The following is a 27,218-nucleotide window of genomic DNA, read 5'->3' on the forward strand; positions in this document are numbered from 1 at the left end:
GAGGGACGAGGCAGGGATGTCCCGTCACCCCTGCTAATTTTGTGGCATCTTGGGTACAAAATTATGTATGGCGGAATCTTTCCCATCCTCCCAATGCTCTACCTTCATTTACATTATTACATCTCTGCCTTCTCCCTTCCTCTTAACAATTCTTCTCAGCACTAGATTCCAGGGTTTAATGCCCTGTGGCAATGGTAATTGCATACAGTTGCATACATTATCAGCATTTTATTGTGATAAAAAACCAAAAAGACTTTTATAATGGTGCAGAAAACATGCTTTATTGCAATCAAAGAGCTATCTTCGGGAGGTTCAATAAATAAAAATGCTACAATAAAAATGAGTAAAACATTAAATAATGATGAAGTGAAGGGCATTTGAAAGTTCTTATCAACAGCCTGAAAAGCTGGGGTACATCACTTATTTGCCCTGTTTTCACAACATATAATATAGTCCCTATTCTACTACACACAATCACTGCACCCAATAAACCTCCAGAAGTCAGCACTGATTCTGCACTTGAGTACCTTAGCCTGCTTTGTTGAGGGTATGGCCAGGTGATGTTACTCTGAAGCAAGCTAAGGGAGTCAATGTGTCAGTAAAAGTGCTGAGAGTTTTTTTATGAACAAAGTGCTTGGCCGCTTGCACTTTGAACATACAAAAAGTTTTGTCTCTGTAAAATGGTTATTAGCCATTATCTGTAAATAATGTAAATATTTTGGTGTTGCTTGCAGAAGGGTAGTTGCAAGCAACACCTTATATTTACAGTAATTCCTTCCAAATACTTGGATTTCGCATAGTTTGTGTAGAGCATCCTCTCTTGGGTGTAGGTTTGTCTTCAGCAGGGAGTTTCTCAACCTGCTGAGGTTTGCTTAGACATCAACGTAGAGTTGAGGCACATAGTTTAATGATAGGCAAGGTATTCGCCTCCTAGGAAACATTCTCCTGCCTACCGTTGGTTCCAGTTTCATTTTAAAACATCATAAAATATATGGTACAAATCTCCATAACCGGTAAACTCGGCTATATACAGTATGTACAATTACAAATGTTTCAATTTCCCTATTCAAATAGAATTGTGTGATAATGTAAATCTTTTGACTTTGTCTTATATAGGTAGGTATAAAAATAGCTTTTATATTTACAAATCAGTTAATCTAGTCCTAGTGAATCACATGTAAAATTACATGCGAATGTAAACAATAAAGTAATTAAGGTGTTCGAACATTAATTATCACAGATGCAGAATCAGATCCGAAATCGTTTGACAAGTTAAGGATGTAATGTCCACCGTCCTTCTTCTGAATATCCATGATAATAAGAGTGGTTAGGTCTTCAGAAGTTTCAACGTGAACTCTGCTCTTTTGATCTTGAGTGGGAACCGCATTTCCAGCCTTAGACCATGCAATATCTGGTATGGGTTCTCCAGAAAAGGCACAAGCCAGGGTAAGTACTTTTCCTTCATCGATGCTAACATCATTTGGAAGAGCTTCAATTTTGGGTGATGATCCTAAAGAAAAAAAAAAATCACAAATTTAATTTCCACGAATTACCGTGTTTCTTTGACCTCTTTTGTTATCATGGCTTTATAACTTGCAGGATGTATTGTCAATTATTACATATTTTGTTCTTTTACTGGGTCTCAACTCATCTTCCCTTTTGAACCACATGACATGTTTTCTATAAAATGGACAGTACTGATAACAGTGAGAGATGGATATTGATACGTGTTACATATACGAAAGATTCTTGGTGGAAGGTACATACAGTAGCAGCCTTTTTGAAGTAGGAGATACCTCTTGTGGAATTAATTCCTTTCACCATCTATTTTTCTACAGCACTAAGGGGCCCATTCATTAAGTTCGAGTGAAGGAATAGAAGAAAAAAAACTTTGAATTTCGAAGTGTTTTTTTGGCTACTTCGACCATCAAATGGGCTACTTCGACCTTCGACTTCCAATCGAACGATTCGAACTAAAAATCGTACGACTATTCGACCATTCGATAGTCGAAGTACTGTCTCTTTAAGAAAAAACTTCGACCCCCTAGTTTGCCACCTAAAAGCTATCGTTCGATCGAAGTATATGCACAAAATCCTTCAACTTCGATATTCGAAGTCGAAGGATTTCCATTCCCCAGTCGAATATCGAGGGTTAATTAACCCTCGATATTCGAGCCTTGATGCATCTGCCCCTTACCTTACTTGATTTTGGTCAGTCTATAAATGTGCTTTACATTAAGCCTCAGACTCCAATGTGTGGACCATCATAGCAATCTAGGCTCACAATGCTTATACAGCAGTAATTCAAAAACACTGCAGTTGTAAAATGTCTACATTGGTATTATCACATTATTTATTGATCCATGTGACTTTTGTTTAGATACAATGTTGAAATGTTTGAACAGTTATTCAAAGTTGACATCTATTTTTATGTAAACAAGATGCATCTCAATATGAAGAAATATCTACTATTTACTCACCTCTAAAACCAGCTGTAAGCATTCTGCTAGATAAACTCTCCATCTGCATCACACTAGATTTTTCCATAAAGCTACTTGAACTCATTTCAACAAATGATGCCTCACTTTTTGAAGACATGCTCTTTGGCTCTGAGATGCCGCTGAAAGATGCCTCTTGCCTGGAAGCAGACAGTTTCATTGCCTGGAAGGAGAAATCTTCCTGCAGGCTGACTTCCTTGACTGCTTGTAATACAACCTGCTTGACAGGTTCTTTCATAAGATCTGTAGGTCAACAGAAGTAAGAAATATTTTAGCACCTTTTAAAAAAGCCTGGTTTTCAAAGTTATTCCCTATAATAAATAATAGTGGGGCAATGTAACATGTTTAGTTAGTGCAAAAAAGTTTACAAACCTGTAGTTGGACCTGTAGTTGGTTCAGGGGATTTTTCTGTTTTTGGTGACTTTATAGACTCATGGGATTTTTTGTGTGTTTCTGGAGATTTTACTCTTGGTGGAGCTGTAACACCCTTTTCTGCCACTTTTCCACGTTTAATTGTCAAAGTAAAATGTGCTTCTTGTTTTCCTTCAGAATTCTCAACTACTACTGTGTAGCTACCTTCATCAGACGAGTTGACAGAGATTATTTCAAATGTTGACCTGTATTTTGTTGATGTCACCAAATGACGCACAGAAGACACAATTGTTTGTCCAGCATGTGACCATGTAACTGTTGGAGTTGGCTCACCATGAAAGTCACATGAAAATCTAGCACTGTCACCTTCAGCAACTGTGATTGACTGTGGCTTTGTCAATATTTTTGCTGGCTCTGAAGTTTTAAACTTCCTGTGAACAACTCTTTCTTCCAGAGCTTTTGCTTCAGAGGCAGAAATCTGCTTTCCTTCAGATGCATAAAACTCATATGATTCTTTAGATTCTCTAAAGGAGGTTACTTGTGAGCTAACCTCTCTTCTTTCAGAGCTACTTTCCATTGCTGAAGTTTTCTTAAAAGATGAGATGGCATAATCTTCTGATTTTAATAATTCAGGAAAGGCTGCCTTAGGCACAACATCATCTTTGCGCTTAGGCACGAATGATGTAAAATCTCTGCCTGCAATATCTAATGTTGCATAGTCAGAAGTTTCACCTTTGTAGTTTGAGCACACTACACGGTATGTTCCACTGTCTTCAGGCTGGCAATCAATAATTTCTAGAGTTACTACACCACTTACATTACTAATATGAATCTTGCTACTTTCCTGGATTTCAATAGCATTATGATAACATGTCACATCACCTGTTGGTTTTGACTGAACATTCAGTATAAACCTGGTGTTTTGGCCAACAGGCACACGATGAGAACGCATTCGTAATGTTATACGAGGAGCATGGTCTAGTGAGAAAGGCTGTTGAGTCAATACTTGGTATTTTCTTTCAGAGGTCTTTTCAGTTTTCAGAGCTGCTTTCATAGATTCATATCTTGAAAATATATCAAACCTCGCTGTTCTCTCAAAACGAGAAAGAGATTTTTCACTAGAAACTTGGCTAGGTGACCGTGGCCTTGCTCTTTCAGGTTCATGAATTTCAGCTGGCTTGGAACGTGACCTGATTAGTTCTGATACAGGGCGCGTTAATTCTATATAGGTTGGAGAAAGAGATCTTCTTCCAAGCAGTCTGGTAGCCTTTGGAGATGTTTTGCGCCCATGCTTTGTGACTTGTAGTGACTCAGTTTCTTCTTCTACATGAGTTATTTCTCTTCTAGTTTGTACTCTAGATTTTTCTGCTTTTTCCATGTACTCAAGATCCCTTGCATACTGTGAAATCCTTTGAGGTGTGCTGTAAGGTCGAAGTAATTCTTCATCCTCTCTCTCATCAATGATTCTTTGTTTTTGTTTAGGTGGTTTAGCTTTCTCATAACGTTCTCTAAGATCTGCATAGCTGGTTACTGTTTCAGTTTTGGTTGGGACTTGGTAACTTGAGTATTTTGCTCCACTTCTCTTTTCTGTTCTAGTTGGGGAGGTATAGCGAAGGGTTGACAGCTCGAATCTTGGGGGACTACGACTTGGAGGAGAAGCAGAAAAGCCTAATTCCAGCTCTTCTTCCAGTTGCAGTCTTTCCTCTTCAACTCTTTTCATAGCTAAATAGTCATCAACTGAGAGGAGCAGTTCATCATCAGACGCATCTCCAAGAGAGTGCCTTCTTGCTCTACAGTAATGATCATAATCGGGTGAAGGTGTACGGCGACGAGCAGGTCTCACGGTTTCAAGATCATCCTGTGATAATTTAGGAATGCTCCACTTAGGCTTATATTGATCAGTAATACGTGGAAGAGGCATAACATAGAACTGCTCCCATCTTGAAAGGCGAATACGTTTGGGGCGCTTTTGAACAATGCGCTCAAGAGGCTCCGGCATTTCAAATTGATCTCTTAACTTTCTATACCATTTCATGTCAGACAGTGGAACAAACTGCTTAATAGTTTGATTTTCCTCAAGTGCAGCTGCAGAACGTACACGTGGTTCTGGAATTTCATATGGCATGCGGATGACTTGAGCTTCTTTCTTTACCACTTCTTTCTTAATATCATATTCTCCTTGAACAGTTTTGGTACTGACAGCTGGCTTATATAAGAGAGCTGCTTCTCTTAGAGCTTGATGTGCAACTGGTGTCAGTGGAACTGAATCTGCTCCAGCAAGAATTTCTGCCATTCTTAGTGTCTTATCAATCTGCTTTTGAACGTGTACTTTACGTTCTTCTTCAGACTTGAATTCATGCTTGACATATCTCATACGTTCCACCTTTAGATAAGCTTGGCAGCTTGTGGAGCCAGCACTGTTGGTAGCAGTTACTCTGTAGTAGCCTGAGTCTTCTGGCAGTGTATCTCTAATGAAGAGAGCAAAGTAATCTAGACCTTCATGAATTATTTCAATGTTAGGACCTAGACTCAAAGCCTGACCATCTTTCTCCCATTGCAATGTTGGTTTTGGAGTACCAGATACTCTGATTTCAAACCTGATTGATTGTCCTTCTTGGCATTCAGCATTTGCAAGCAGTCGTTTAAACATTGGTCTCAAAGTATTGTCTGATGCTGCTGGATGAGGCACAACTGTCAGTTTGGCTTTGCAGCTGTCTTCACCATATTTGTTCTTTGCCACTACAGTATACTCAGCATCATCCTCTGTTGCTAAATTATGTATGATAAGCTGGTACAATCCTTTGTCAGATTCAAAAGTATATTTCTTCTCATCATCACCTGGTTTGATTTTCTGGCCTGATTTCAGCCATGTCACATGTGGATCAGGATGGACTGTTATTGTTACACCGAATCTGATGTTTTCACCAATATAGGCGGTACGGTTGAATAGTGGAAGTGTAAACTCTGGTGGTCTCTCCAAAAGTCTCATTGCATCAACTCTATGTTTAACCTTCTTCACTGTCCTGCATCTGTAGTAATTGCTTTGTTCTCTGACACCTTTAACAAACAATTCAGCATATGAACTGTCCTCACCATAGTCATTAACTACTTTGCATCTGTATGTACCATCATCAGATTTAGAGATGTCTTTTACATAGATACTGGCATTGCCTTCATTATAACTGATTTCATATTTATCACTGCTTTCTAGCTGTCGTATACCAAAGTACCACGTCACCTCTGTAGACTGGTCATAGTTTTCAATTTTACATGAAAATTTGGCATATCCTCCTTCTTCTCCCACAGCATGTGTGATCAGTCCAGTTACTGGGCCAATTTCAATTGAAGCAACTTTTACTTTAGCAACTGTGACTCCCTTCTGGGATCGTATGGCACCACCACTAGAAATACGGGCAACAGAGACTGCAAAATTCCATTCTTTCTTAATGAGACTTTGGTAATAACGTCTATGTCTTAATGTCTTAATAACTTTAGTGCTGACTTTTTCTGTCTTTTGTTTTAACCAGGAGTGTTCAAGAGCTTCAGAAGCAGTCATGCGAGCCTTTCTATCTTTTAGTATAAGCCTGTCAATAAAGTCAAAGGCTTCTAGTGACATATCCTTGAATGCTTCATCCTCAAAGTTATATTCAGCATTAGTGATATTTTCAATCATCTTTTGGTTTGTTTCAGCAGCAAAAGGATTAAGCCCACTTAAAAGTATGTATACAAGTGTACCAAGGGACCACATGTCAGTTGCTGAACTGACCAAATCATGCTGATGCACTTCCGGTGCATAATATTCAGGTGCACTGAACTGAATTCTGAAGCTGTCACCAGGTATTAGTTGCCTTGCCTGTCCAAATTCAGTAATTTTAATAGTTGAGCTTTTCCTTGTGGTATAAATAATGTTCTCTGGTCTGATGTCAAAGTGCCCAATGCTGTTAGCATGAAGGAACTCAAGTGCCTCACATACTTGGCGTACATATGACACGATCTCCCTTTCAGATAGTTCAAATCCTGACACATTGAGTCTTTCAAAAATGTCGCTACCAGAGATAAATTCGAATATCATAACAAGTTCTTCAAGACTCTCAAATGATTCATGAAGGTATAACATGTTCCTATGGTGGGCAACATTTAGTATAGAAATTTCTTTCTTTACTAATACTTGATCAGCACCTTTAACCTTTACAAACTTGGCTAAATATGTCTTCTTTGAAGAATTTTCAATGCAACGATGTACAATGCCAAATTGTCCACGTTCAAGTTCTTCAGCAATTGAGAATCTCTCATGAAGCATTTTTGTAGATGAATGTTCTGCTTTTGTTTTGGAGATTTCAATCTCTGTTACTTCATCATCATAATTTAACATTCTTGTCTTATTTTCCTTTGTGACAATTGGATCTGTTGGTCCAGATGGCTGACTCTGTCCAAATTTATTTTCTGCAATTACTCGGAACTGATATCTAGTCTTGCCAAATAAGTTAACCAAAGTGTATCTAGCTTCACAAGCTTGTGCAACACGGATCCATCTTTCTGAGGTAGTAGCACATTTTTCAATGATATAATTAATGATTTTACTACCACCGTCACTTGCTGGTGGTTGCCAAGTCAGGTTGACTGAATCTCTTGATATGTCACTAACTTTAAGTCCGCTTGGTGGGTCAGGAACATCTGCTACATCAAGTTCAACAGTCTTTTGATCAATGCCGTATCTGTTCTTTGCACAGACAACATAAAAGCCAGCATCTTTCCTTTCCACACCATTGGAGAACACCAGTGATGTAAATGATCGAGTGACAATCACTTGGTATTGCCCATTGTTATCAATAAGATCTTGTCCTTTCTGCCATGTGATGACAGGGTCTGGTTTACCAGAGAATGGAATTTTGATGCTAACAATTTCTCCACGTAGGGCATGAACAGCTCCCATTCCTTCAAGATGGTTGGGCAAATAAATTTTTGCAGGAACTGTAATGTAAAAAAAAATAAAACAATTAAATTATAAGGCAAAATGTATTAGGATTTTTACTTATATTTACAAGCAATATAAGTGATATATTTACCTTCCACATCCAAGGAAGCAGTAGCAGAAATAGATCCTCCTTGGTTAGTGGCTCTGACTTGATAAACAGTGGCATCTTCTTCTGTGGCATTAGTGATAACTAGCTGATAATATCCACCCTTGAATTCTTGCAGCTTTATCTTTTCTCCATCTGGAAGTATTTCTTTACCTTGTTTAAACCATTTCACAACAGGTTTGGGATGACCAATTACTTTGCAGACAAATGTGGCAGCACTCTTGTATTTTACATTGAGATTTCTTAGTTCTTCCTTAAACTGTGGAGCACGGATTGGTACATCTGACTTCGGAACAATGGGTTCAGAAACCTCACTCCATTCACTTTCACCTCCAAGGTTTTCGCATTTTACACGGAACTCATAATCAAGACCATCAATAAGACCTTGGACAGAATAAACTGTTTCGCGGATGTCTTCTGTTGTAACTGAAATCCATTTGTTCTGCTTCTTCTCTCTCTTTTCAAGAAAATAATTAGTGATCTTTGCACCACCATCACTAACTGGAGGTTTCCATGACACCACACAAGAATCCTTTGTAACTGCAGTAACAATAGGTTGAGCTGGAGCTCCAGGTTTTTCTGCAATTCAAATAATATACATTTAGTAAAGTAAAAATTATGTCATTTATAAGGAATTCTTTTTAAAGCAGTAGAGTTTTACTTACCAAATTGACTCTTAATCATTACAATAGATGGAATCTCCAGTGCTTCACTGATACCATATAAATTCTGCGCCGAAACACGGAAATAGTAGCCAGAATTTTCATTCAGATTAACAATTCTGCAAGTTGTTCCAGAAATAGCAGAGGATACCAGATGCCACTCTTCCCCTTCCTTGGCTTCTCTGCGCTCCACTATATAGTTTGTCACCAATGACCCACCATCATCCTCTGGTGGTTTCCAGCTGATAACGACTGAATTTTTCAGTAAAGCATCTACTACCATTGGTCCAGTTGGCTTATCTGGTTTATCTATGGCAAGAAAAGATTGACATTTAGTACAATACATTTATTACAATGTTGTAAGAACAGGATTAGTTATTCTCTTCAAAACAAAAATAATATTTACCATGTATTTCCACATTTAGCACAGTATCAACTGTTCCAAGAATGTTGCTGAGCTGAACTTTGTATTTGCCAGCATGGGTCTTGTGTTGGACATTCTTGATGACTAGGTGAGTATAGTGTTCTGTGTTCTCAATGGTTATATTTTCAGAAGATTTCAATGGTTTTTTGCCATAGAACCAAGTAATAGCAGGAACTGGTCGGCCTATATATGCTACATGGAGACGAAGAGTTGTACCTACACCAGCAATGTATTTTTCTTTCAGTGGGAAACCAGGATGGAATTGTGGTGTGGCTGCTAGAAGTAATTTGCCACTTGTCTCAATTTCTCCAGCATCATTTACAGCAACACAAGTATATAGGCCTTCATCCTCCTGTTCTTCTGTTAGGACAGTCAGTGTGTGGCTACGGCCATCCGAAGACATTTTGTATTTACGGCTTTGTACAAGCTCCTTGCCAAAACGGTACCATTTGATATCAGGTAGTGGTCTACCAACTATCTGGCATGTTAGTTTTGCACTTTCTCCTAATTTCGTGGTAACATCTTTTATTTCTTGTCTCAATCCAGGAGCTTCTCCAGCTACAGAAAATGAGAAGTTATAATAAATGTTAATATTTTATAAATGTGTTCAGGAACATTTATATTGGATAACAAAATAAAATTGTCTTTCAATAAATTCTTTGTATATATATATATATATATATATATATATATATATATATATATATATATATATATATATATATATATATACATACACACTGTATATATCTTATACAAGATAGAAAACAGGAGCTTTCAATGTTCTAGCTACAATAGTGGACATAATAACTTACATGTTAGTTTAGTCTTTACGGTCATCACAGTTCTGCGAGGTCTGCTGATTCCAGTTTCATTTTCAGCATAGACTCTGAACTCATACTCTGTCGCTTCCAGCAAGCCACCCATAGTGAACTGCCTGTCCTTAATGCGTTCTTTGTTGCATTTTTTCCAGGCGCTTTCTCCAGACTGTCTATATTCCACCCAGTATCCAAGGATCTCTTTGCTACCATCACACTCAGGTTTCTCCCATTGTATCGTAATACTATCCTTTGACACAGATGTAATTTCAATGTCCCCTGGCTGGCTTGGTTTATCTAGAAGGCAATTAAAAAAGGAAGTTAAACATTCTGGTAAAAAAAGAAAGGTCATTAGTAGAGTGTACTAATGTTTATAAATAAAATAACTTACCAAATGGATCTTTGCAAATAACTGGGTCAGATGCTGGGCTTGGCTCACTTAGACCAATATCATTTTGTGCAATGATACGGAACTGATATTCAGCATCAGGCACAAGTCCTATGACTGTATACATTGTAGTCGTAATGTGGGTCTTGTTGTGTCTAACCCATTTGTCTGTTGTAGACTCTTTACGGTCAATGTAGTATCCTGTGACACGAGAACCACCATCATCTCTGGGTCGAGACCAAGATAAACTGACAGAGCTCTTTGTGATGTCTACAATTTCTGGTGGGTAGCTTGGTGGTTCTGGAACATCTGAAAAGAAAAGAAAGGAATTACATTATTTCACCTTAATGATTTTATTTTGTTTGAAATATACTGTATAACAAAAAATAAGTGAACTTATAAAGGTTTAAGGTATACATACTCAATGGAGTCTTTGGTATTGCTGGCTCTTCAGATTTTAATGGTCGACTGACACCAAACTGGTTTTCACTAGAAACACGGAAGTGGTACTCCACATTTTCTTTGAGGCCTTTAACCACCAGTGATGTTGCCTTCACTCTTGAGTCAACTGTGTACCAAGCAGTTTTCGGTACTTCTCTTCTTTCCACAATGTAGCCAAGTATATCAGAACCACCATCATCAGCAGGAGCTCTCCAGCTTACTCTTACAGAGCGTGCCTGGATGTCATCATATTCTAATGGTCCTTCTGGAGTATCTGGACTTCCAATTACTTTGACCTTGATGTAAACTACCTTTTTGCCACATTTGTTTTCAAGCATTAGATCGTAAGTGCCAGTATCTTCTCTAACGGCTTCTCTAATTACAAGCTCAGTGTGTGTCTCAGATGTTGCAATCATAGCTCTCTTGTTTACATCACGACCTTCTTTGGTCCATTTACATATGGGGATTGGTTTGCCCTTTATTGGAATAGAGATCCTGATTGCTCCTCCTTGTCTTACTGTAAGGCCATCCTGATACTTTTCTTCCAATTCATAATCAGGATATTCTGAAAACATACATAAAGATATTTATTTAAAGTTCAGTGTAAAAGAAATATATAAATGGCACATCTTATTTGCAAACTTTCTAATGAAACTACATTTTAAGAGTTTTGGTGACTCACCAAGCATTTCAGTAATTCTGACTGTTCCTGGGACATCAGCAGGTTCTCCAGGTCCACCAGCATTGCAAGCCATCACATGGAACCTGTATTCTGCTCCTTGTGGTAGGTGCGTAAGGGTATATTCACAGATCTTGGTTGGGGTGGTATTACACTTGGTCCATTCATATTGATCAACCTTTTGCATTTCAATTAAGTACCCTGTAACTTTAGATCCTCCCTCTTCTTCTGGGGGACTCCATGCCAAAGAAACAGATGTCCTTGTAGTATCTGTGACTCTTGGATTCTGAGGCTTTGCAGGAGGAGCTGCAATAATTAGATATGTATTATAATATACCTATGAATGTACATCTACCCAGGATAGAAATCATTTTAAATTATATTGCTGTCACTAGGCATAAAGAAAAATGTATAGCCATTAGACATAATGTTTACCTATTACATAAAGCTTCTTAATAAATATTTTATAGGCTTAGAATTGTTTACCTATTGGATCCATAGCAACTGCAGGTTTAGAAGGACAACTTGGTTTTCCATCTCCTCTTGCATTTATAGCTGTAATACGATGTTCATATTCCAATCCTTCAATAAGTCCAGTGGAACGATAACGTGTCATTGTGACTGGTACTTTGTTGGCACGAACCCATCGGTCCGCTCTAACTTCCTTGCGTTCTACAATGTAGCCAGTGACCTGTGATCCTCCATCTTCACCTGGTGGATTCCAAGTTATAGTCATGCCATCACGGGAGACATCAAACACTTGAGGCGTTTCTGGAGGTCCAGGAATGCCTGCAGAGAGAAATTTTTATACGTTAATAAGCAACTATATATTCATTTAGCAGCTAAAAAAGAAGAAAAAATTAAACATGCCGATCTAAGACTGCATAATTTACCACTTTTATTCCTACTACCTAGCATTTATGCCTTTCACATTATGGGGTATATTTATCAAAGAGTGAAGTTAATAGTGAAGTTCCGCCACTAGAGTGAAATTCCGCCACTTTCCATTCATTTCTATGGGATTTTTAAAGGCGTATTTATCAAAGGGTGAACTTTCACTTTCACCCATTGATAAATATGCCTTTCAAAATCCCATAGAAATGAATTGTGAGCTGTGGAATTTCACTCTAGTGGCGGAACTTCACTCTTTGATAAATTTACCCGTATGACTATTTTTTACATTTTCTAATATTGACAGGCCTGGATTTGGGTAAAACGTACAAGTGCCATTACCTAGGGTGTCAGAATCTTGGGACGTGTAGGCTTTCCACTATTTTTTTTTTTTTCAAAAAAATCTTTTTTTTTTTTTCTAGAAAAAGAAATTCTGCTTGTGTAATATGAATATGAGTTAGACATGAGTTTGGGGGTTATTTATGCAGGTAGGATGAGATTGGCACCATGGGATACATTTACAAAAGATAGCACAGGGTGGTCACAGGAAGGTAACATACAAATCTGTTTTCAATTCAATAATGAGGGTTACATTTACAATTCATGTATGGGACCTGCTATCCCAAATCCTTGGGACCTGGGGCTTTCGGGATAATGAATCTTTCCTTAATTTGGATTTTCATAACTTGTCTACATGTCAAATCATGTAAACATCAAATAAACCCAATAGACTGGTTCTGCTTCCAATAATGATTAACTATATCTTAGTTAGGATCATGTATAAGGTACTTTTTTATATTATAGAGAAATAGGAAATCATTTTTAAAAATTTAGATTATTTGGATAAAATGGACACTCTGGGGCAAATTCACTAAGCGACGAAGCGCCTAATGCTAGCGTGAATTCGCTAGCGTTGGGCATTTTCGTTACTTCGCAAATTCACTAAAGGATGCTGGCGTAACTTCGCTAGTGTTACTTTACACCCTTACGCCTGGCGAATTTGCACAACGGACGTAACTACGCAAATTCACTAACGCGCGCATTGTTCTGAACGCTAACTTTTACGCTAGACTTCCTTCACCACCTCAGACCAGGCAAAGCGCAATAGAGTAGATAGCGATTGTTTCAAAAAAAGTTCACATTTTTTATAAGTCCCAAAAAACGCTGGCATTTTTTCTTTATTATGGGTGCTGAAAACGATCGAAATTTTTTTTGGGGCTCCCCTCCTTCCCCCCTACATTTCCTAACTCATGGCAACTTAACTACACAGTGGGCACATGTGTAGGGCAAAATAAAAATTTTATTTGCTGTTTTGAAGGTTTCCCAGGCTTGGATAGTTCTGCTACGAATACTTCCATTGGAAATTGAATTTGGTGCGGTATGCAAATTAACCATCGCTAGCGTAACTTTGCTTCGCTTGGCAAATTAACGCTTTCGCAACCTTACGCTACCCCTGAGCGCAACTTTGAATTTTACTGAATTTGCGTAGCGCTAACAAAAATACGCCTGGCGAAGTGCGACGAAGCCAGCGTAACTACGAATCTTAGTGAATGTCCCACAATGGGAGACAGCCCTTCCGTAATTCAGAGCTTTCTGGATAGCGGGTTTCCGGAAAATAAATCCCATACCTGTACTAAAAAAAAATCACACTTACTAATTTTGCTCTTGCACTCTACAACGTCAGACTGCAAGTAGGAACCAATCCCAAATCGGTTTGTGGCTGCAACTCTAAATACATATTCAGTTCCTTCACTGAGTCTAGTAAATTTGTACATTGTTCTTGTAACAGACTCAGAAACTGGTAGCCAGCCAGGACGATGGGCATCTCTTTGTTCCACTACATAGCCACTGATTGTAGCTCCACCATCCATTAGTGGTGCTTCCCAAGATATTGATACACTTGAGGCCTCAACTTCATCAATTGTAATTGGTCCAGTAGGTGGTCCAGGTTTGTCTGTTGTAAGAAATAATAATATGTTATGTTAGATTATTATTGATAGTTAGTGATATAAATGCTTTAGTACAATGATGTACTAAATACTCACCAAGAATAACAACTTTTATTACTTCAGCAACTGTTCCTGTTGCATTTTTAACTTCAAGAGTGTAATTTCCAGTGTCATTAATAGTAGTTTCACGAATAGTCAGTTTGGCTACTTTATTTACAGTTTCAATTTTGACTCGATCTACTTCTTTTATCTTAGATCCAGCAAAGAACCAGGAGACAGTTGGAGGTGGACGACCATGTATGGGTATAGCCAGCTCAATTGGTCTTCCAGCTGGTACATGCACAGTTTTCTGTGGTATTCCAGCAAGGTCAATTGAAGGAAGAACTAAAGAGAGAGAAGTATACCACTGTAAGTTGTCTGCAAGAAGTCATAGCCATACAGAGAGTAAGGAAACATACATGTTTAACTTGTCTACATACCTTTCTGATCTTGGACAGTTATTGCTGTTACAATTTCACGAGGTTCAGATATTCCTTTCTGGTTTTGTGCTCTAACTCTGAACAAATACTGTTCTCCTTCATTCAGTGAAGTTATGGTATAGTCAAGTGCACCTGGTTTCAGAGTAACAACCTTCATCCATTTATCAGTATCAGCTCTACATGCTTCAATCGCATAGCCTGTTAATCTGCTGCCACCATCATGAAGTGGTTTCTCCCAAGCAAGAGAAACTGTTGATTTAGTAACATCAGTAACCTCAAGTTTTTGTGGAACCATTGGCACTTCAGAAACCAAAACAGCATCTGATGTTTCACATGGTTCACCAATTCCATAAATGTTCTCTGGAAGTACTCTAAAGTAGTACATTAATCCTTCTGTGAGTCCAGTTATTCTATAAATGGTCTTATTGCACTTTGTAGTGACTGTCTTAAATCCTCTCATAGCTGCTTCACGTCTCTCAATGATATAATTATTAACTGGGGCTCCGCCATCTAGTATAGGTACATCAAAAGTGATTGTAGCTGAATCTCTAGATACCTCTTTAACTGTCACAGCACCACATGGACCAGGTGAATCTGGAAATCAAATACATATGTTTAGTGTTCAATAGTTCAGTGCTTTCAAACATTGCAGTAGTTAAGCGTATACATACATATTTAAGTTTTTCTTACCATAAACTTTGACAACAACTGTTGCGGACTTCTTGCCTGATTGATTAACTGCCTCAACAATGTACTTTCCTGCATCGTATCTGTTAACCTTTTCAACTACAAGTAAGGTGTAGCTATCAGCAATATCAATAATGGCACGACTTGCAAGGTCAACGCCTTCCTTCCTCCATGTTACTACTGGAGAAGGTCTTCCAGAAACAGATACCATGAGACGTAGAGAGCCACCTGCTCTGACAGTAACAATCTTCTTGAGATCATCAGCAAGCTCAAGATCAGGGACTTCTGTTTAATTAATAACAGAAAAATGTAAGGTTAATAGATCGTTAATTTTAACACTAAAATTAAATAGAAAAAATAAAGATATCACCAAAGTACCTATTCGTTCAACTGGCTCAATTATACCAGATGCTTCACTGAAGTCACTCATGCCATTAGCATTAACAGATGCAACTCTGAAGATGTATTTGTGGTTTGCTTTCAGACTTGTCACAGTAAACTCTGGGTTTCTAAGAGTAGCAGTTGTGTGTGGCCTGTACCACTGTTCTGTTCCATCTTCTCGCATTTCTAGGACATAGCCCACAATGTCAGCACCACCATCATACAATGGCTTTGACCATGCCAAGCTTATACTGGTCTTTGTAGTGTCCTCTACTCGTGGAGTAGAAGGCGCAGCTGGTGTATCTAAGAAAAAAATGAAAACAGCAAGAGATCACTATTTCTGTATTTCATCACACCATTCATATACCATGATATTTAGTCATTTTCCACTTATACTTTTATTGACTCTATTAATATGTATATTGTAAGCTCTTCTGGGCAGTGCCCTCTTTATCCCTGTGTGTGGTATTAGTTTTTTATGTTTAGTGTATACACCTATGTATTATATAGCACTCTGGCATATGTTAATGCTATATAAATATGTGTAAATAATAAAATAATAATAATAATAATAGATAGGTTCCACACCCACCCAAAATCATGTTGTACACAAAAAACAATGGACAGAGAAATCATACAATAGGTGGTAACATTTAGGGATGCACCGAATCCAGGATTCGGTTTGAGATTCGGCCAGGATTCGGCCTTTTTCAGCAGGATTCGGATTCGGCTGAATCCTTCTGCTCTGCCGAACCAAATCCGAATCCTAATTTGCATATGCAAATGAGGGACGGGAAGGGAAATATTGTGATTTCTTGCACAAAACAAGGAAGTAAAAAATGTTTCTCCCTTCCCACCCCTAATTTGAATACGCCAATTAGGATTCGGTTCTGTATTCAGCCAAATCTTTCGTGAAGGATTCGGGGGTTGAGCCGAACGCAAAAAAGTGGATTTGATGCATCCCTAGTAACGTTCCAGTGAAACATGCCTGAAATTATTCACGTATCTTCCCAGTGACAGCACTCCAATTTTTTTTCATTCAAATTGCCTTTAATTATCACATTTATGGGCAGCAAGTGGCTATCACTGTTTATCAAGCATGCTTTATAAAGAGTGGAGTGCCACTCAAAATGTTTCATCTTTTGCAATGTACTAATTAAAGGCAATTTTAATGAAAATAATATGGAGTTCTGTCACTGGGAAGATACATGTACGTATGTTAAAGAGGAGCCCTTGTGAACAGGCTTTATGATGTGCGCCCGACTATAAAAGTGGATTGAAGAGTAAGTGCGGTTTGATTGGAATTATTTGCTACAATTATTCATACTAGACTGTAGTAGACACTTACAGGTAGGTTCTTTACAGAGGACATAAGGCGAGGAATCACTTGGTTCACTGTTTCCAGCTGCATTGACTGCACTGACACGGAACTGATATTCACTTCCTTCCAGTAAGCCTGTGATTTTAAGCCGTGTATCATAAATCGTATAGTCCTTGTTTACTCTTGTCCACCTTACACTCTTCTTCTCACGTTTATCAACAATATAAGTACTGATTTCACTACCACCATCAGATTCAGGTTTAAGCCATTGAATAATGACATGGTCTTTGCTCACACCAATAGCTTCAGGGGCACCAGGTGGTGATGGGATAACTGTAAGAAAAGAAGAACAGGATTTCAGAAATTGTTGTACATGTACACAGATGGTTATCTGGAGTCTGTAAACACCAAGATACAAAGAATGAAAAATGTATACTTACTAAATGAATTTCTTGCAATTATAGCCTCTGATTCGAGAGGTACGCCAGGGCCGTATTTATTGACTGCCCTCAAACGGAAAATGTATTCATTGTTTTTGATTAGTCTTGTCACATTACATGAAAGTGTCTGGCACTCAGGTTCAACAATAGCCCAGTTGAGTCTACTGGTTTCACGTCTTTCAACGATGTAGTGGCTAATAGCTGCACATCCATCTTCTAGAGGTGGTTTCCATGATAGAGTACACTTCTCATCTGTTATTCTGCTAATTGTAATTTTGTCAGCACAAGGGCCAGGGGAATCTACAATGCAAAAGACGGGACTTGTCAGTTTTGGTTATCATTGATTTTTCATTTATTTTATCTATAAAAAGATTGATGGAACTTGTCCGTATTGTATGTCTTATTATTTATCTTGTCTATATATACAATAAAATACTGTGAATAATGAATAATACACTTACCAAGCACTTGGACAAGTACTGAAGCTGTTTTTGTTCCACTGGCATTCTTAACAGTTAAAGTGTATTTTCCTGTATCACTTCTGTCACAGAATTTGACTATTGCTACTGCCCGTTTGCTGGTATACTGAAGAGAAATCTTTTCACACAATTCCAGTTCTTTATCACCCTTAGACCAGAAGACTTTAGGTTCTGGTTTACCACCAATGGAGGCATCCAGGACAAGATCAGATCCAGCTCTTATTGTTACATCTCCTTGCAGTCTGCTGTCCAGTTCAACTTTGGGTGGTGCTAGGGCAAAACACGTACACATTCAGACTTAAATCCTTATAGAAGCATCAGTTAAAAAAGCTGGTTTAAAATTGTTTTATAAGGTTATATAATAGGTTGCACTTTTAAGTAACAACTTACTCAGAACTACATTTTCTGGGCAAAAGCAATAAAAAGAAACAATCACAAAAGAATATTCTCTATTGTGTATTCTCCTAGTACTGTATGCCCTTTGGTGGGTTTAGATTTAGAGGGATTGATTACTTCTGTAGGAAAGGACTATCTTTCAAGTATTAAGATCTATTATACATTTTACCACGGATATAGAAGAGGATGAATTATAATAAACATTGTAGACTACTTACAGTATTCATCTTTACAAGTTATAGCACCCGTTGACTGTGATGGAGCACTGATGACACCAGAAGCATTTTTGGCAAGTACCCGGAACTCATAAGCCTCTCCCTCATTGAGAGCAGTAACAGTGAAGATGTTTTCTGAAACAGTAGTATAGTTGCATTTCAGCCAGCGACCATTTCCAGTCTCATTAAATGGTTTGCGTTCCACGATGTACCCAACAATTTTGCTGCCTCCATCATACAGTGGAGTAGACCAGCTAAGTGACACAGATGATCTTGTAACATCTGTAACTTCTGGTTTTCCTGGTGGATCTAAACGACAACAAATATATTGGTGTTAATCATATCTAAATTGTAAACATCACTTTTTGCTTGAAACATCTGTAGTCTTCTATTTAGCATATCAGTTACTGTTACTGATAACTGCATTTGGTAAGCTAATTATTGATACATTTTATATGTATTCTTAGACCTGCTTTTATAATACATGCATTCAAAACCTTAATACATGTCATTATTTTAACAATCCAGTCAGAAATGAAAATCAGTGTTAATGAATTTTTGATTAGTAATTTTGCCTTTGCTTTAAATTAATTATCCCTAAATGCTACAAGGCTATATTTGAAATAGTTTGCATATATACTTACCAACTGGATTCTGAGACATTACAGGTCTTGAAGCTTCACTTGCTTTGCTCACACCAGCTGCATTAAGAGCATATACTCTGAACTGGTATTCAAGGCCTTCTACTAATCCCGTGACCTTATAATTACACTCAAAACATGGAAGTTTGTTGTCTTTCACCCATAATATAGTGTTTCTTTCTTTCTTTTCTATCCAGTATCCTGTAACTTTGCTTCCGCCATCATTGTATGGCTCTTCCCAGCGGATGCCCATGGCATTGTTAGTAACAGAATATACTTCTGGTCTTGTTGGTGGACTTGGTGCCACTAAAAGAAACAATATCATGTTAATGGGGATATATAGTTTATGAAATACACATAATTTCTGATGTTAACAAAATACAGGAAATTATAAAAATAAAAAGTTCCTTACCAAACGGATGTTCAGCAACAATTGGGGAAGATTCAAGAGGTTTACTGACACCAAATCTGTTTTCAGCACTGACACGGAAAGTGTACTCCATGTATTTTACAAGGCGGGTAACCTTAATTTGTGTACGTTTCACACCGGAATTAACAAGCTGCCAAATTGTTGTACCCGATTCACGTCTTTCAACAATGTAGTTATTGATATCAGTTCCTCCATCATCTTCAGGTTCTGCCCATGTCAATACACATGACTCAGCAGATACAGAAGAAACTTCTATGGGTCCTGTGACTGGACCTGGTCTTCCAATCACTGTTACTGTAACAGTAAATGTTTTGACACCGGCAGTATTGTCAAGGGTGAGATAATATCTTCCAGAGTCACCTCTCATGCTGTCTTTAACTGTTAGAGTTGTTTTGTCCTTTGTGGTCTTAATGCTAACTCTGTCTGTTTCCTTGAGTCTCATCTCTTCCAGTTTCCATGTTACCTTTGGCACTGGTCGGCCACTGATGGGTATATCAATTGCAAAATTGCTTCCAGTTTTACAGGTGATCTGTTGTCTAGTAATTCCACTTAAATCTGCAGTTGGCTCAATTTGAGGCTCTTTGATAATTACAGATGAGAATGCTTCTCTTGGCTCACTATAACCAGCATCATTCTTGGCACGGACGCGGAATTCATATTCTGTATTTTCAGTAAGGTTAGCAACTGTCAGAGTCATAAGTTTTGTTTGACCAGCTTCAATCCAGTGATCTGATCCTTTTTGTTTCATTTCAATAAAATAGGAGGAGATGCGACTTCCACCGTCATGGTCAGGCTTAAGCCAAGCCAATGATACTGATGTCTTGCTTGTATCAATAATATCCAGTCTCTTTGGTGGTGCTGGTTCTTCAGTAGCTACAATAGGTTCTACAGTTTCGTATGGTTCACCCACACCATATTCATTTTCTGCTGAAACTCTGAAGAAATATGGCAAACCTTCTCCAAGATCTGATACCTTAATGATCTGTCGAGTGCATTTTTCACTGACAACTTGCCAGCTGCGCCGGCTTGCTTCACGTCTTTCCACTACATAATGGTGGATACGTGCACCTCCATCATTGAGTGGTGCATCCCACAACAAGGTGATAGATCCTCTAGTTACATCCTTGAAAGTAATTGTGCCTGGTGGACCAGGAGAATCCAGAACTTTGACAGTGAATGTAATAGACTTGCTGCCACTATTGTTTTCTACAGTAAGAGTGTATTTACCAGAATCATACCTGTTACAGTCCTCTACAGTTAAAGTACTAAAAGAGTCTGTTGTATGAATATCAGCTCTCAGGCTAAGGTCGGAATCTGATTTGGTCCAGGTTGCTACGGGAGTAGGTCTTCCCTTGAAAGCAATGAACAGACGTATGCTTGCTCCAGCTCTAACAATGTGAGTTTGCTTGAAGTTGGCATCAATATCAATTTCAGGAGAAGTTAATCTGTCTGCAGTTTGTACTATAGCTGGCACTTCACAGCTGTCTCCTTTACCAACTCCATTGACCGCAGAAACTCTAAATTTGTATTCTTGTCCAGCTTCAAGATCAACAACAGTATACTTTGTAGCGACAACAGCTTCTGCATTTACTTTGTGCCATTCACCAAGATCAGCTTTGCACATTTCAATAACATATCCAATTATCTCCATGCCACCATCAAAAGCAGGTATTGTCCATTCTAAAGACACTGATGTTTTAGTTGTATCTGTTACTTTAACAATGCTTGGTGCACTTGGAGGGTTCACAGGCTCTTTACATTTTATAAGTCTGGATATTCCACTAGCCTCTCCAACACCACCTGCATTTTCAGCCATTACACGGAATTCATACTGATTTCCTTCAATCAGTCCAGTTACTCTGAATCTTGTCTCTGTAATTGTTTTTTTGCTTGATACTTTCACCCAGCGCAGACTCTTTTTCTCTCTTCGTTCAAGAATGTAATGCCTTATTTCATTTCCACCATCAGATTTTGGCCTTGCCCATGTGAGGGTGATGCTATTTCCAGTTACATGGGTAGAATCTGGTACACCAGGTGCATCTGGAACAGCTGTCAAACATAACAGAGAAATTAGGACTTATCCCTTCTAAATGTATTATGTAAGCACTGTAACAGACCATTGTACTGAAGCTTATACTTACTGTATTGTATTTGTGCAACAACTGCTTCTGAATCCAAGGGTTTGCCAGCACCAAACTGATTTGCTGCAGAAATGCGGAACTGGTATTCATTGCCTTTAATAAGTTTGCTAACAGTGTATGAACAGGCTTCACATTTGTCATCAACCAATGCCCATGATAATCTACTTGTCTCTCTCTTTTCAATAACATAATGAGATATAGCGGCACAACCATCATTAGCAGGAGGCTCCCACCATAATGTTAATTTTTCTCCACTTATGTTGCTGAATCTTATAGGTCCACCAACTTGTCCAGGTGTAGCTGGAAAAAACAAACAAACAAAAAAGAACTTACTAAGATGGATATAGTAATACTCATGTCTTTCCAAGATAAGTTCTAAATGCTTTCATTTATATGTAAGTAGGTTTGCCACCTTTTCTTGAAAATAATAACGGCCTTCCTATATTTTATACATTTTACCCATTAATAACATTGGTGTCAAGCTTAATTTTTACCGGCCAGGCCAATAATATACCGGGCAGGTGGCAACTCTACATGTTAGTAAAATATAAATGGAATTGAGGCATTTTATTAAACTCTTTGGCAAAACACCACTAATTGTTTTAATACAGCTCTTATTAAGATTGTCATTTTCTTACCTTGCACTCTTATTGTCATGTCTTCTTTTTCGGTGCCACAAGAATTCTTTGCTTCCACACTGTATACACCACGATGGTCACGAGTGGCATCTCTAACAAAGATACTGCTGTAACCGATTCCACCGCTGACTTCAATGTTCATCTTCTTGTTAATTTCTTCTCCATCTTTGAGCCAAATCACTTGAGGTACTGGGCGTCCTTTAATCAATGCTTTAACCCTTATGCTCTCTCCAGTCTTGACTGTAAGACTTTCAAAGTGTTCAAACTCAATAGATGGAGGAACTGGAAAAAATAAAGATGTGGCAATGAATGTAGGAAAATATAATTTTTCTGTTGTTCAGTTCTGTGATTGTTTTCTGTGATAACAGAATTATATGCTGTGACTCCTAGACTACAGGTGTTCAAAATGCACCTGCATTCATTCAAAACTTGACGTAGATAAATAACAGAAATATCTTCCATTTACTCTAGACACTAACCTATTAATCATCAAATTGCAAATCAGTTTAAGCATACTGTATATATATATATATATATATATATATATATATATATATATATATATATATATAGTAATATATCTTCAGTATCCGCACTCCAATCAAGCAATCTCAGGGGTGCACGGCCAATTCTCAATCATATAATCAAAATTTGGAATAAAGCATTCCTGGGCCAGCACCTCCCTTGGTAAAACAAGTGTCTTTTTATTTCATTTCACACATCACAGTGCTCCAACATTTCGGTCCCTCTTGGGACCTTTCTATAGAATATAGATATATATATAGAGAGAGAGAGATATATGTAAAATGGTTTTATTCTGTTCTATATATTATGGAACCTGTACAGACCAAACAAAAGCACTTCCCGAACTTTCACAATGTTTCAGCCACATATTGTTTACATTATGTACATATATATATATACTCACTGCTTTCATCTCTGGTCAAAATATATCCAGAAGACTGGGAAGGGGGGCTGATTGTTCCAACAGCATTTCTTGCAATGATTCTAAATTCATAGCGATCACCAGGGCTAAGTCCAGTTACTGTATACTGGCATTCAGAAACATCTGTAAAGTTGCATCTAACCCATCGATCCTTTCCTTGACGTTTTTCGATACTGTAAGCCACAATTTTGCTGCCGCCATCGCGCAGAGGAGGGTTCCATTTAAGGGTGACAGTTTCCCTTGTGACATCAATGTAGTCAGGAGTGCCAGGGGGATCTTAAACACAGTTTAAAAGTATTTTAATTAGTTGTTATTTATCAAAGTAAAAGAAAATCGGTTTATTATAACCATACTTACCAACAGGAGAAACCGCAAGTGTGAATTTGCTGGGCTCACTCACAAGGCTAAGGCCAGCACTATTTTCAGCAATTGAACGGAACTGGTAGTCCAATCCCTCAATCAACCCTGTTATTCTGTATTCCCGATTGGAAATTGGTGAGGTGTTAACACGCTGCCACAGTATGCTGTTTCTTTCTTTCTTTTCAACATGGAATCCTGTGACTTCAGATCCTCCATCATATATTGGTGCATCCCATGAAATTGTCATTCCATCAGAAGTAACATTATAAACAATTGGCTTCCCTGGTGGGCCAGGTGGTCTAAATTGGTGTTTAGCAATGATATCTACAGAATTTAGTGGTGGGCTCACTCCATATCTGTTTTCAGCCTTTACCCTAAATTGGTATTCAGTTCCTTTGACTAGATTTGGAATCTTGAAAGAAGTTCTGGCAACACTGGAGCATACCATCTTCCAGTTAGTTTGGGAAGTTTCACGCTTCTCTATGCTATAACAAGTAATTTCTCCTCCTCCATTGTCTTCTGGAGCATCCCAAGACAAAATTATGCTGTCAGCCTTGATTTCATCAAATCTAATTGAACCCTTTGGTTTAGATGGGGGACCAAGAGTTATGACAGTTATTGCATAGGACTTACGAGAAATGGAATTATCAAGAATCAATGTATACTTGCCACCATTTTCCTTTTTGACATTCTTGATATTTAGACTTAATTTTGATTCAGTTTTCTTAAATCTTACTTGCTCACTTTCTTTAAGAGGAACATTATCCTTCAACCAAGATATAGTTGGTCTAGGTTTACCTTTGTAGGGTAGTTCTATTTGCACATTGTGCCCAATGTGTACAGTGATTTGGCCTCCAACTATTTCAGAAATGTCCGCTTCTGGTGTGATTACATTGTCTTTGACGGTAATGGGTCCAACATTTACCCAGTCACTTAAGCCTTTTTCATTTTTTGCTGCAACTCTAAAATCCATAACTGAAAGTTCCTTAAGCTTAGTGACTTCATATTCACAAACTTTACTGATGCCAGCATGAGACCATTCTTGCATATCTTTCAGTTTGCTTTCAATTCCATATTCAGTGACAATACTGCCACCATCATAGTCTGGTTTGCTCCAAGAAAGTATAACTGATGTTTTTGTAGAATCTTTAATTATTAGATCTTTTATAGATCCAGGAACTTCAGATGCTTTCACAGGCTCTGCTGTTTCAGAGGGTTCTCCCAGTCCATTTTCATTTTGTGCAATAACTCGGAAAAAGAATGCAGTCTTCTCTGACAAACCAGTGATCTTAAATGATGTATTAGAACATTTAGTTGTAACAGCTGCCCAGGCTCTCTTGGTAGCATCACGCTTTTCGATAACATAGTTGGTCACTTCAGCTCCACCATTAATGAGAGGCGGTTCCCATACTAATGTCACAGTACCCCGTGAAATATTCTTCATTTGCAGTTTCTGGCATTCAGATGGTGTATCAAGTACCTTGACAGTAACAAATGTTGATTTTGGTTGGCCTACACCATTTTCTATTGTGAGCACATACTTCCCAGTGTCATTACGGTCAACTTGGGGAATATCAACTAATGTTGATGATTCTGTATTTTGTATACTGTATCTTGGGTCATTGCTAATGTTTTTCTCTCCTTTTCTCCATGTTACACCTGGTGCTGGTCTTCCTTTGAATGGAATCATTATTTGCACATCTTCACCTGCCTTGGCTACTATAGAGGTTCTGAGAGCAACATCAAGATCAATCTCTGGTTCCTCTGTAAAAACAAGGCAAAACAATACAATTAGAAACGAAAAAGTAGAATGCAAAACTCAAACTCATTTACACAATATTTAATGATTACCAAGTATGTCTTTAGCTTGTGCAGGCTCTGTCATCTCAATTGGTTCTCCTTTACCAGCACTGTTAACAGCAGACACACGGAATAAGTAGTTCACACCAGTCTTAAGTAGGGAAACAACAAATTCTGTTGTTCTCACTTCTCCTTTAGCACTAACTACAGTCCATTCTTCTGCACCTTCTTCCCTGGCTTCCACTACATAACTTGTAATAGAACTTCCTCCATCATAGACAGGTTTCGTCCAGTTCAGGGTTATGGATGATTTTGTGCTATCAACTATCTTGAGCTTGGTTGGTTGTCCAGGTTTATCTGCAAAAATAAGATTTATATATTAGGTCAAAAATGTAATTTTATAAATACCCCCCACGTGAAAAATCTTAAAACTATATATAAAGGAATATATTGTATTTATTACCTATTGGATCTAAAGCTTTGTAGTAATCAGATGCATCAGAGAATGGACCTTGGCCAGCAGCATTAATTGCACAGACTCTGTACTGGTACTCCCCTTCTTCAGTGAGCCCTATTACTTTTTGCCTTGTGTCACGAATAGATTCCTTAATAACCTTAAACCAGCGTAAACTCTTCTTATCACGTTTCTCAAGGTAATATCCACTAATGTCACTGCCTCCATCAACTGTTGGTCTATTCCAAGTGACACTCATTGTATTCTTTGTTATCATTGCAACCTCAGGAACACTGGGTGGTCCAGGTGTTACTTAAAATAAAAAAAAGTTAAACAATTAGCATATAGACAAAAAATAAAACTGTGATTATTTAATCTACATGTTTTTAAATTTACCATAGGCATTTTTTGCTATTACTGGCTCTGACTCCAAAGGATCTCCAATTCCATATTTGTTTACTCCTCTGACACGGAATATGTATTCATTTCCTTTAATCAGTTTGGTAACAGTTATAAGACTCTCTTCGTGCCTTTCTGACACCAAAGACCACATTATTCTACTTGTTTCACGTTTTTCCACAATGTAATGTGTGACAACTGCACCTCCATCATCAACTGGTGGCTCCCAGCTGAAAGTGACCTTTTCAGCAGTGACTGTTTTAAACTGTATAAGACCTGCTGGGGGTCCAGATTTGTCTGTTGAAGTAGAAAAAAGTAATCAATGGTTTTATAACAATAAACATTTACCTAATATCACATGTACTGTTTATTTATCAAAAATTCCAATTTTTTTATATTTAAAACATACCCAGCATTTGTACTCTGATGCTTGCTGAGGCAGTGCCCATTGCATTCTTTAATCTTAATTCATAATGGCCGCTGTTGATTCTGGAGGCATCCTTAATAATGATAGAAGCAAACTCAGTAGTATTTTCAACCGACACTTGTGCACTTGTTTCTATTTCCTTTCCATTCTTGAACCATTCAATTGTGGGGAATGGTTTTCCTGATATACCAACTTTTAATTTAACTAAGGCTCCAGCCTTAAACTTGACAACATCTGTATATTCTGGTGGTAAGTCAATTTGAGGTGCACCTATATATAATAGAAAATATAGTGAAGAAAAAGCAGCTTTTTATCTACATTACTTATTTTACATACATACATTGGTGAAATAATGATCACCCTCAGTGTCGGACTGGCCCA

General features: G+C 38.0%; 1 protein-coding gene across 13 annotated transcripts in view; it reads right to left on the reverse strand.

Moving 5' to 3' along the window:
• Positions 1 to 259: 259 nt before the first annotated feature.
• LOC108702272 (titin) overlaps positions 260 to 27,218 on the reverse strand; it is a 197,731-nt gene continuing 170,772 nt past the window's right edge. For all 13 annotated transcript variants that reach the window (XM_041578271.1, XM_041578274.1, XM_041578272.1 and 10 more), the window contains 30 exons: positions 26,820 to 27,107; positions 26,408 to 26,707; positions 26,021 to 26,323; positions 25,609 to 25,914; positions 23,755 to 25,521; positions 23,380 to 23,673; positions 22,452 to 22,733; positions 21,814 to 22,113; positions 19,655 to 21,721; positions 19,246 to 19,548; positions 18,605 to 18,910; positions 17,973 to 18,260; positions 17,512 to 17,811; positions 17,099 to 17,404; positions 15,748 to 16,053; positions 15,373 to 15,654; positions 14,683 to 15,276; positions 14,300 to 14,587; positions 13,909 to 14,208; positions 11,850 to 12,152; positions 11,367 to 11,669; positions 10,665 to 11,249; positions 10,247 to 10,552; positions 9,853 to 10,152; positions 9,020 to 9,595; positions 8,617 to 8,922; positions 7,937 to 8,530; positions 2,871 to 7,841; positions 2,481 to 2,741; positions 260 to 1,510 (listed from right to left, as the gene is read on the reverse strand). In XM_041578271.1, coding sequence (XP_041434205.1) covers positions 1,212 to 1,510; positions 2,481 to 2,741; positions 2,871 to 7,841; positions 7,937 to 8,530; positions 8,617 to 8,922; positions 9,020 to 9,595; positions 9,853 to 10,152; positions 10,247 to 10,552; positions 10,665 to 11,249; positions 11,367 to 11,669; positions 11,850 to 12,152; positions 13,909 to 14,208; positions 14,300 to 14,587; positions 14,683 to 15,276; positions 15,373 to 15,654; positions 15,748 to 16,053; positions 17,099 to 17,404; positions 17,512 to 17,811; positions 17,973 to 18,260; positions 18,605 to 18,910; positions 19,246 to 19,548; positions 19,655 to 21,721; positions 21,814 to 22,113; positions 22,452 to 22,733; positions 23,380 to 23,673; positions 23,755 to 25,521; positions 25,609 to 25,914; positions 26,021 to 26,323; positions 26,408 to 26,707; positions 26,820 to 27,107 — 17,984 coding nt within the window. In that variant the 3' untranslated portion in view covers positions 260 to 1,211. The remainder of the gene's footprint in view (positions 1,511 to 2,480; positions 2,742 to 2,870; positions 7,842 to 7,936; positions 8,531 to 8,616; positions 8,923 to 9,019; positions 9,596 to 9,852; positions 10,153 to 10,246; positions 10,553 to 10,664; positions 11,250 to 11,366; positions 11,670 to 11,849; positions 12,153 to 13,908; positions 14,209 to 14,299; positions 14,588 to 14,682; positions 15,277 to 15,372; positions 15,655 to 15,747; positions 16,054 to 17,098; positions 17,405 to 17,511; positions 17,812 to 17,972; positions 18,261 to 18,604; positions 18,911 to 19,245; positions 19,549 to 19,654; positions 21,722 to 21,813; positions 22,114 to 22,451; positions 22,734 to 23,379; positions 23,674 to 23,754; positions 25,522 to 25,608; positions 25,915 to 26,020; positions 26,324 to 26,407; positions 26,708 to 26,819; positions 27,108 to 27,218) is intronic.

The sequence above is a fragment of the Xenopus laevis genome, chromosome 9_10S, assembly GCF_017654675.1.
Source record: "Xenopus laevis strain J_2021 chromosome 9_10S, Xenopus_laevis_v10.1, whole genome shotgun sequence".
Classification (NCBI taxonomy): Eukaryota; Metazoa; Chordata; class Amphibia; order Anura; family Pipidae; genus Xenopus; species Xenopus laevis.